This window comes from Rhinolophus sinicus, linkage group LG03 (assembly GCF_036562045.2).
Source record: "Rhinolophus sinicus isolate RSC01 linkage group LG03, ASM3656204v1, whole genome shotgun sequence".
NCBI lineage: Eukaryota > Metazoa > Chordata > Mammalia > Chiroptera > Rhinolophidae > Rhinolophus > Rhinolophus sinicus.
The window spans coordinates 168,733,055-168,745,027 of record NC_133753.1 but is presented as its reverse complement, the minus strand read 5'-3'; the positions used below and the strand labels follow the sequence as shown (position 1 = coordinate 168,745,027).

Sequence of the window (11,973 nt, the reverse complement as noted above, 5' to 3'; positions counted from 1 at the left end):
TATTTTAATAAGCTATAAAAAACAGTGATGTTTAAATGCTGTTAACTTAGAAGAGCTGAAGAAAAAAATTATCTTTAGCCATCTGTCTCTGTGTGTGTATATGTATGTATACGTGTATATATGTATATTTACCTATATATTACACAGATATTTATATAGATGTATGCATACATACATGTACACATACATTCTTTATTTTTATATATTTAAAAATATTCAGACAGGGAACGAAGAAAGCAATAATGAGAAGGTAAAAATACTAAAAATTAAAGTAACTTCCATGTTAATTCAGACAGGGAACGAAGAAAGTAATAATGAGAAGGTCTTGTCCCTATAGAAAGTTGATCTATATTCCATATAATATAGGCTGGCAATATACTGCATATTGATGTAGATGCTTTTTGACACAGCAGTATCATAAGCGCTGCATTAAAATATAAAAGCATTATTTTTTGTTCCTAAATAAATGAGTGTGGGAGGCCTGTTTGATTTTCACCTATATCCTTGTTTGAATCCCAATCCTTTTCCTATGTCTGTTCCTTCTTCATCCATGGTTCTGTCACAGAAAGGACCTCAGAAGAATTGAATATATCTGGTACTTTTATATTGTTTTCTGAAAAGAAGCTGGAAATATGCACTGGCTTGTTTTTTATAAGCTATGTCAAAATAATACATAATTATTTTGTATTAACTACATCAAGATTCAATATATAGTGCTTCAATATATAGTGTAGTCATAGCATAGGCCTACAGCATTTGATATGTTAGCTTATTGACTATTCACAATGAAAATTTTACAAACTGTCAGGTTTTTTTTTTGGGTGGTATGAAAACTGAATTTCTGATGGTAACAGATTTATGTATTATGTATCTATGTATCTTATGTGCATATGATGCATATTAATGCATAAATTACATATTATGAGACATGTACATGTTTATATGTTTCTTTCTTTATTTCCTTCTTTCCTTTCCTTCCCTTCCCTCCCCCTCCCCTCCCCTCCTCTCCCCTCCCCTCCCCCTCCCCCTCCCCCTCCCCCTCCCCCCCCCCTCCCCTCCCCTTCCCTTTTCTTTTCTTTCTGGAATATTGGAGAACAGTGTGCTTCTCCAGGGCCCATCAGCTCCAAGTCATTGTTCTTTCAATCTAGTTGTGCAGGGTGCAGCCCACCATCCCATGTGTGAATCAAACCGGCAGCCCTGTTGTTCAGAGCTCATGCTCTAACCAACTGAGCTAACCAGCCGCCCCTGTATATTTCTTTTTTAATGTCAAGGCAGCAATGAGTATAATGGAAAGAACACCAGCTTTGATCAGTTTGTGTCCAGGCTCACCAGTTGTTAGTAAGGCGACATCTGCCAAGTCGCATAATCTCTCTTAAGTCTCATCAGTAGATACAATATAGTACCATCAGTAGATACAGTAGAATAACGTATCTACCTGTATTTGCCAGAATTCCAACAGGAAATCATAGACAACGTGATAATTTCTATCAGCCGCAAGTAGATTGCTTACAAAGGTTTGGTTATAGCAAACCAGAGGCCTAATATAGCAGCCTAGATCTAGCAGCACCAAAGCTGTTATATATATCCGTATGTCCAAAAGGATCAAGACAGGAAGCAGTTACCAGAACCTGGTAGGTAGAGCCCTTTCTAGTCCAGCAGCTTTGAAAGGAGTCACAGCCTTGTGCTGAGGCACTGAGGCACCCCTGGGGCTGGAACCGAGGGAACCTTGCCTTCAACCTATTGCAGTGTCCTACTGGGACTCCGCATTGGTCAAACCCTACCAGAATGGAGGGCAAGGCAACCTACTGGGGGAGTCCATCCACGGCAGGCTCCAGGGGCAGAATGCAAGGTAGAGAAGGGCGCCATGTGGGTATGGAGGCTCCCGAAAGCTGTCTGCACACTCACTGCCTTTTAAAATAATTATGAGGATTAAGTTTACACAATGCAGGTCTCCATGGAAAGGCATTCATTAAATATTATTTCCCTTCATTTTTGATCGTCTTGACAATTATCCACTGTTAGAAGATTGGCCTTCCGAAAGACACATCCAATCACAAAGTTATTTGATTGAGAGACCTTAAGATTTTGACAGAAAAGTCAACTCCAAAGTCCTTTCCTTAACCTGACATTAATCAGTTAATCTCCTTTTGGCATCTTGCTAAAATTCAAATTTACTGAGATAATAAACAACTTTAGATATTTAAGCAGGCAGTGAGCATTCAAGCATTAATTCCTCGAAATTTTACATAAATTATATGTAAAATAAGTTTGTAGGGAGATAAGTGTGGGGTGTGTATATGTGTTTGTTTACTGGAGAGAAGGATTTTTTTTCTGTATTTCATAAGAAGAAAAAATTGAGGAAAGACCATCTGAAGAAAAGAGGAGAAAACACTTCCAGTATATTCAGATAACTTTTGAAATGATACAAAGGAAAGAATTCTGTTAAGATAATGATTTTCATTTTTTCATAAATACAAATGAGAGTTCATCCTTTTTCTCTGCACCCTCAGGAGAGAAGGGACTAATTAAGGAAAACTGATAAGATTCAAAGCACATCAAAAAGAGAATCCATTCACTAATGAATGTACATTCTAATTACACCCATCATTTTCTTTCTTTATAAAAGATGTAATCAAAGAGTTCCAGTGACGTGCCTCCCTCCTGAGTGGTAATGTCTAGGTAAAGAATAAATTGATGAGAAAGAAGTGAAAATATACCATTTTCAGACAGAAAGTCAATTTCTATTATTTTTTATATATATATGTTATGTGATCTCTTATGTTAGAAGCTTGGTCTGATGAGTAGTATATAAATTAATGTGCCTTTTTATCTGTTCAGTGAAAATACTAAAAATTAAAGTAACTTCCATGTTAATTGGATTTCTAGGGTGAAGGAGATAATAGAATAGTTATTTGATAGCCCAATCACATTCTTTCCATCAAGTAAACAATAACAAGCAGACAGAAAAATTGGGAAATTTTAGGGAACGGACTATGTATCAAAAAAAAAAAAAACAAAGTAAAATTTAAAGGATGAGATCCCTTAGAGAAATAAAAGGAGACTGCAAAGTTTGAAAAAATTTTGTTGGAAAATTCCAAAATGAATAAACTTAATCAAATATAAATGCTCCAGGCAAAATGTAATAATGTAATAATTCAGATGTTATGAACAGATTCTAGCCAATCAAAAATTTTTAGCAATTTTAGTAATTGTTGCTAAAGCCTGATTTCATTACTGACCTGTGACGTGTATATACAAAGACTTTAGGGTCAATATGTAGAAATAAGGCAGCTTTTTAAAAGGGGACAAAAGCTGGGCTTAAACAAGGGATGTGAAAACCAAATAGACATATTGTGCTTTGGTCATATATAGTACAACAAAAATGTTTATTTCACAGTGAATGGGACTTTTAGAGCCAGAGAAGGAAACTTACTGTTGGTATTTTTCATAAGTAGGGTTAAATCATAAAATCCAAGAGAAGGTCATTTATGATTTGGCAAGTTAACAGAATAGGTGTATCCAGTGCCATGTTCCCCCACCACTGCCGTAGCGAGAACTCTAAGAGATGGGAGTGTGTCTTCTCTCTCATCTGTCTGGGACCAAGGAGAGGTTCAGAAACACTAGGTTTGCATATCCTGCTTATTTGATGTTACAGCCTACACGTTTAATGCTCCAGTTTTTCATTGATTTAGGGCAGGCAGATCTGCCAATGAATTATTTCGATATTTTGTCTATTAATTAAATTTTAAGATATATACTCCCTCCTATTTCTCAAAACATATTAAGAAGTTCAGAAATTTAACAACAGGAAGACCAAATAAAACATCTGCAGAAAAGAGAGTATTTTCAGGTTCTTAAGTCAAGCAGATCGGTTTTAGGAATCCCTGTCCGAAGTCTATTTTATCTTTCAAGGTCTAGCTCAGATGCACCACTCCCATAAGCTCCTAAGCAAGCTTAATCTCTTCCTGGCGTTCCTACAACTCCCTACAGAACTTCCATTTAAAATTCAGTTTTTTCCTTGTGTCTGACTCCTCCACCAGGCAGGCTGTCAGCTCCTAAAGGGCTGACTCCTCCTCTTGTTTTTTGACTCTGCTGAATGCCCTGTAGCACCTTGCATGGAACCTGATGCGTGGTAGCTTGTCATAAATTTCTAATGAATAAATAAAGACCAAAGCAAAAAGGAAAATATCTTGGATTATATGTGGTTTTTCTTTTAGGTCAAAGTTTGAAAATGTATCTAAAGAGGCAGATACAAGAAAAATTTATAAAATAAGAACCATGTGATGGGTATTGAGTAAAATAAGAGATACCTTTCATCATGATGTTGCAAAAGATAAACAGTGTTCGACTGGGAACATAGTGAGGAGACAACTTATTTATAAATTTAGGTGACAGAGAACATCAGTCATGGCTCAGTGAAGCAGTGTGACACCAAGCTGATACAATCGGGGAACTTTGGTTTATCCCCAGTCTATAATAAATCCAATTTCTCTGTCTCCGTCCCAGATCTGTTTCCAAGATTTCAACTGCTACATCAGCCCCCTGCTTAAAACTCTTTCAGCAGCTGCTCACTCCTTATAAGATGAAGTCCAGACTCCTTCACAAAGGGAACCGACTATTCAGCCCTTTGTTCTTCCGTCAGTCCCAATGCATTGGAAGGTCAAGGAGATCTGATCCCCAGCCTCATGGCCCACCATTTGCACCGCCAACCATTTCTCACCTCAAGACGCTTTATAGCCTGAACTGTGTGCTGTCATTTTCACACTTCCATACTTTTGTTCTTTTCTTTCTCCACTAAGCCTGGATTATCTCTTCCATTCTCTCCCCTCATACTTATTTATCTAATTCCCACTCCTCTTTGACATCTTTACTGTGTGTCCTGTCCTCCCAGAAACTTGCCTTGGCTCCTTCGTGCTGCTTCTTTGTGTTACTATGTAATGCCCTGAGCATGCTTTTATCATTGGGTTACTCTCCTATGCCTGGTCTTCACTGCTTTGTATACTTCTTGAGGTTGGGGACTACATGGCTCACTTGTGTTTGTGTTCCTCACATAGTGCTTGGCCTGTAATCAGGAATGAATGAAATGCCCATGTTATAACTGCTTGCTGGGTATTTCCCCTCAGAAAGTCTGCTAATACCTTAAAATCAGTATGTACAAACTGGAACCTATCATTGCTAAATCCCCTAACCAATGTCTCAACTTCCCCAACCTATGCAGTAATTTTACACATCAAAGAGACTGGAAACCTGAGCTATAGTTTTCGGTTTCCTTTTCCTCGCTCACTATGGACATCAGCTCCCAAGTTTATCTTTTCAGTTTTCTCCCATCACTACTTTTGTTTCCATGGATATATCATTCTCTCCCCCAGAGTACACCAAAAAAAAAAGACTAGTTATTCTCCATGCTCCTAACTTCTTCATTGTTCCTAATTTGTTTTGTGCAATGCCAGATTTATTAAACGTTACCATTATTACATTCTGTGTAATGTACTGAAACTGAAATCAAAGCTAAGCAGAAAAGGATAAAATCACCCATAATATCCCCACTTAGGGTTAACTACGGTTCATCTTTTAGGGTGTAGCGTACATTTCTATGCATATAAAATTTTAAGATGATACTATTCATACAGCATTATTTTTCCAAAAGCAGAGTTTTGATGATTCCTTGCTCGTACAGGCTGGTAGTTTTTAACACATAAAAACAAACATGGCCTTCTGCAACATAGAGCCTGTTTACCTTACTGCAATTACCTGTACAAATCACTGACTGAATAAAATTATTACCCAAGCACGGGATTGTTTTTCCCACTACTGTGCCTTTGCTCAGCAGTCAGTCCAAATGACTGGCTTTCTCCGCAGCTTATCCTTTGGCCAATCTTTTGAGTCTTAACCACTTGGTCTTTTCACTGGAGCCTTTTGTGGTGTCCCAGTCAGGCATGATAGCAGTCTATTCTCTGAATTTTGCTCGCCCTTTCTTTGTACCTCCCAGGCTGCCTTGTCCGACAGTTATTTGCATAACTCTGTTATCTCCCCTGGCAAAAATGCAAGGTCTGTCTGTGTGTGGGAGTCTCATGTCTCATGCAGAAACTTGTAACACATTGTTGAATGAAAACAATGACCAAAGACTGAATGTTCTAAGTTGATGGAGAGACAATACATGGGCTATGAAATAGCATCAGATTTCTCATAGGAACTTTGGCAAGTGCTGGTTTATCATTCAGTTCACAGTGAACTTCTGCTTTCTATTGCTAACAGAAAACAGGGCTATCATGTCCGGGTTCCAGATCTAGGGAGACAGAAAACAAATTTATGTGTGCCAATCTTAAAACCTTCAAAAAGCTGCTATATCAGTTTGAGAATAAAGGTTGTCAAAACATTCAAAAGTTTTTATCCATGAAATGTCTTGACATACTCAAAAGAGTTCCGGACAGTTAAATTCCATCTATTGTCTTATTTTTCTGTCTCATAACTTTTAAAGTGAATTAATTTGTTTATTTATTTTTTTAATTAAAATTTTTCTCCTGGGAACATAAGTAATTTTTGTCTCCTTTTCAGTAGTTTCACTTTTCCTTCTTAAAACCCCAGTCACGTGTATCGTTTCCCTGTTGATACCCTTCTTGTTCTGTTTTTCAAATTTTGCTTTCTGGACTTAAAAGAACTTCACATTAACAACCAAGTGTTTGTCTGCAGTGCTAATAAATAGCTGCAAAGTATTCTGTATGCCATATTGTAAGCAATGTCCTAATCCACTAGTAAGTCACCAGTTGGCCACATCAAATGGTAGTTTGTTTTTCCTTTATTATTATATATGAGTCAGAGTTTAAGACATCTGAATGCCTCTGGCTGGTTTTATCCTTCAACCTATGGGCCGTTGGGCTTCCTTGCAAGCTTCATGGACAATGGGAAAATGTGCATTTTGATTGATAACTTTTGACTTCAATCTCTCTCTTGCTCTCTGCTGTCTCCTCCCCTTATGCTCTTTCTATCTTAAATTATTACAGTTTACTTAAAGGAAGGGCGTCTCCTCTCCATTAACTTCAAAAGCTTTTTAAGTGTCAGTGAACGTGTAATATTTGGGGATACCAAACTTTTTGATTTGACTGGAAAATAGAGGGAGGGGTTAGTGATGGGACACAAGTGGAGAGGAAGTTTAGGGTTGGATTATGAAGGACCCTGGCATGCCATGTGCCATGCCAGTGACACTGAACTTTGTTTTGCAAGTAAGATGATAGCCATTTGTATCACTCTAGCTGGTCTTGTAGGAGGGATGATGGGGATAAGTGTGGAGACAGAGAGATGAGTTATAATGCTATTACAATAGTCTAGATTAATATTTCTCACTGTAAGAAGAGATGCGTTTACATTGTGACTTGGGGAAACACAGTGCTTACTTTGTGTGGTGCAGTCAGTATCCTCTGTACTATTCTAATGTCATCGACAAATGCTAGCCTGGACAACCTAAATTAGTGTCAAAGCCTGCTAATTGTACAGAATCTGCAGCTTGAAAATCACTCATTTAGATGAATGATGATGAAGACCTAAAGGAAGGTAATGGCATTTGGATGAAGAGAAGATTCAGCTGGAAATAATTAGGGAAATGGAAGCAAGATAGCTCAATTATTTATTGGATTTAGGCGTGTGGAAGAGCCAAGGATGACTGAAGTTTTCTTGTTGGAAAGTGGGTAGATGATGGTACTCAAATTGGGACATTGATAGAGTAAAAAGGAGCAGACTCGGGATTAAAAATTTAGTTTAGTCTTGCGATTTTTTGTGTGAAAATTATAGTTAGGGAATGATGTAAGGATTGGAGATACAGTTTGGGAATCAACATGTGGGTGATAGTTAAAACAGTAGGAGAGACTGAAATAATTGAGAGTTTACATATCATGAGAAGAGAGAACACTGAGAAGTGAATTGTGGATAAAACCAGCATTGAAATGAGAGGCTAGGGAAGAGGATTCAGTGAGAGAGACTGAGAATTAATAATCAAAGGACTAAGTAGGGCATGAAGAGATAGTATAACTTAAAGAGCAATAGCAGTCAACTGTACCACATGCTAGACATAGAGGATACATTCTCCTGAGTTCATCCACTAGGAGGCCATGGGCAACCATTGTTAGTACTTGTCAATAGAGATGTAGGGTGAGAAGAATGATTGCATTGGATTGAGGGAAAAATACGAATTTATAATGTATTACAGACAATCTTAATCAAAGGTCAACTTCAAATTAAAAGGAATGGAGATGTCATATGTAGGCTGGATGTCAGTTAGGCCAAGCATACTTATTCAACATTGTGTCCAAAATATAGAGGACGTAGTAGGTGTATTCACTGTACCAATAGAACAAACGCAAAGACATATTAAGAAATTAAGAGTAGAGCTAGTATATATGGACTGGTATTTGAAATTGGGAAGCCATTAAGAACCAAAACAGTTGTAAGACCTTCTATTCTTCCCACTTCTCTCAAAGGACAATGGTTTTCTTTGTGTCTGTTTTGTTCCCTTTCTCTTTTGCTGTCCATATTCTAAGTCCTAGAGGACCCAGCTGGATTGGCTTGGTAAGACAGCATTATCTCCCTTGGGCCCAGTTGTCAGGCAGTTTGCCACCCCAGCCTTGGTGCAGAATTATAGATGGCTTAGTCTACCCTTAGTCCAGTGGGTAGCCAGAATTTATATAAAAACCACAATAACATATTTTACTTGCCCAATAAAATATATCTTTATATAGTTAGCCACAAAGCACCTGATTAGATTTGGACAATTCTAATGCATTTCACTTTACAGATTCTTATAGTTCTTAACCAGGGCACTTATGTTTGATTTCAGAAAAAACTTATAACTGGGCTGTATACTACGTATCCCATTCTTTTCTTTACACTAATGTTTCACCATTGAGTGTTTTGTGTTTGTGTGTGTGTGTATATATATATATATATATATATATATATATATATATATATATATATATATATATATATATATATATACATGCACACGCACACACACAGTTGTATGGTAAGAACTAACAAGTTGACAGGCAACCTTAGGTCAGTTCTTAGGAGTTTAAACGTGATACAAATGCAATTATCACTAGGTGTTTAAGCAGTGTATTATGTAAGGACCTAAGTTCTCATTGCTTATGTCATCTGTTTCATTTTCCTGTATTGTGCTATTTCTGGAGAATTTATGTATAGTGAGGAAAAGACTGGCGCACATTAATCTTTGAGACTGTGCTTGCATCCCTGATTATCTATTTTGAAGTAATTACCACTTCTGTAAAGCTTCTGTCTTGAAGTCATTTTTATGAAGTAAAATTAATTCATCACCTATTCTGAATATTATCAGGGAAGTTTAAAAATTCCTTCTTGGGAAATTTTTATTGCCCAAGAAAGTTTATTTGAGGAAATAAATTATCATCTAAAATGTAATTATTCCTCTCTAAAGAACTTAGTAATTGCTGTCCTTTAATGTGATATTTTCACTTCTATTGCTTAGCTAAACTTAGCATACTTGCATTCTTATGTGAAGTACCAGCATAAATAAGAATAAGTTATAGTCAGACCAAATAGAGCAACCAGTGATAAGAAAATAAAAATGCAGCACTGATTACAACAGAATAATAATTAGAAGGCAGGCCTGGCAAAGGAGCAGTGGCAGAAAGTAACTTCTTAGAGTGTCACTGTTCAGAAAATAAATGATTTAAGTAGTAGGAGTAACCTAAGGGACGTAGGGTGATGTAGGGTGAGGTTGGTACGTATGTGCTTTCACAGTGGGCTTCATATAACAATGCTCTGGGAAATGGGTACAAGGCCAAGACTCGGGATGCTTCCTGCAACTCAGGCAATGCTTTAAGTGGGGATGAAAATGTTTAAAAGGAAGGAAGGGGCAAATCATGGCATGACAAAGAATAACCAGATGTTTGGTGATGTAAGCTCTTCTCTGTTTAGCAATGCAAACATATTGTTAAATGCAACTGAGAAATAACTGTCTTCTGCTATTGATTATATTGGGTTCTATTTTAGGTATCAGATAACATTTCTAAGCCGTTGTAAATGCTTTCTGAAAATTTTTGATTCTTTCAATTTTTTGAATGTTTTATATTTCTGTTTTGTGCTTTAGCTATGAAGATGGCCAAGTGGGAGATGCAAATATTAACACACAGGAAGGAGGCATTCACAAAGAGATCCTTCGAGTAATTGGTAATCAAACTGCTACTGGTTAAAGGACCACCACTTAATTAACATGATTTGAAAGCCTTCCTCGGGTTCAAAGCTGGATTTTGAACTGAAGAAGATGATAAAATAATTTATTGTTATTATAAACAAAACTCACCCTTTGAATACTGATTTTTTTTCTTAGTATTTCTAAGTATCTCGTTAAATACCTAAAATGGTATAAAATTTATCACTTGTAGGGTTATGGAATCTAGTAATAAAATTACAACAGCACTTAAACTGAAGTGTGGGTTGCTTACATAATAAACAGATTGAAAAAACAGTTTTGTGCTGATATTTTTATATTAAACTCTTTAATTGGAAATTTGGTATTATATACCGACACTTTAGCTTACCAAAATAGAATTGAGAACATTTTATAATGACGTCTATAAGATACTTTGCAATAAGTATAATGTTTGCACATTCTGGTGTGCTATATAATTAGTAGTATGAACATTCAAATGTTTGAAGAAGGATGTTTCCTATTCTCCTGTTATTTTTCCTTACACAAAAACAATTAGGTCTTAGATGCAATGCTTTGCCCAAAAGTTTGTAATATACATATCTATAGAGTCATGCATCAAAATGTGATTGTGCATATATGTGTATATATACACATATGTGTTTTGACAACAGAGATGGCACAGCTCCACGATTCTATTCTCATTCAATGAAAAGAAAATAATATTCAGTAAGCAGTGAATCTGGACATAAACCAAGATATGAGTCAAATTTACCATTATTCATTCACTGAAATATTTGCAAACAATTTTCCTATTAAAGAATTTTCCCTTCAGTTGAAATTCAGTTCTTTTATAATGTTATCTAGAAGTCATAATTTGGGGAACATAGGTGCTGGTGGACTAAATCTACATTCAAATGATCATATGTTTAAAAGAAAGGCCTCAGAATTTGAACACACAGTATATATTTTTTATATCCTACAGTGAAACATTTAAAATTTTTATTTTTGCCACACCAGCATTTTTATATTTTTTCATCTATTACCTCTGCGTATTTTTTTTCATATTGAGAAAGAAGCCAAACTTTGAAGTTTCTTTTACATTAAAAGAACATAAATAAGTTTATAGAGAACAGTAACACCAGCTCTCATCATTCTCCTTTTAAGAGTCAGGTATTCATCAACATCATTTCTATTTCTTTGGGTCCTAAAGTTCTTATTCATTACAAGTTTTAATTGACAGTGTTTAATTTTCCTACATGATGTCTTTGGAATAAGGCCATTCATGAGAGCAATTTAATTAACGAGTCTGCCACTCTATTCAACCCCTGAATCAAGGCTTATATCTAATTCTAATTTATTTAGAAAGAAAAAAATAACATGTATAGTCATTTACAAGTATAATGTTATAACTTCTGTATTTATTTTCTTTGACATAGGAGGTGCAAAGAAAAGGTCATACACATTGTTAAGGGTTGCTATTTAGAAAGTACTCATCATTTGTTTTCTCATATTGTATATAATTGATTTCTGCAAAATGAGACTTGAAATGGTTGGGATATTAATCATTGTGATAGGACCCACTTAAAACATTGATCTGTTGTGACTTGTGCCTCTGAACTCAAAGTGAGACTGAGGGATATATTGGCATGATAGGTCCAAGATATAGTACCTTGTGGAGTGTTCTGTGACCAGATATTTGAAGACTTGATGTAGGACAAGAGGACTGCTCGCTTAAGCCACCCAAATCTCTTTGTGTTTTGAAAACCTTTTTAAGCAACAAAATTATTTTT

At 36.1% G+C, this 11,973-nt stretch overlaps 1 protein-coding gene across 1 annotated transcript in view; it reads left to right on the top strand.

Annotated features, from left to right (window-relative positions):
• Positions 1–10,498, top strand: part of PARP8 (poly(ADP-ribose) polymerase family member 8) — a 166,458-nt gene extending 155,960 nt beyond the window's left edge. Inside the window, exon 27 of the mRNA XM_019736227.2 lies at positions 10,121–10,498. Within this exon, the coding sequence (XP_019591786.1) occupies positions 10,121–10,223 (103 nt within the window). The 3' untranslated portion in view covers positions 10,224–10,498. The remainder of the gene's footprint in view (positions 1–10,120) is intronic.
• Positions 10,499–11,973: the final 1,475 nt, after the last annotated feature.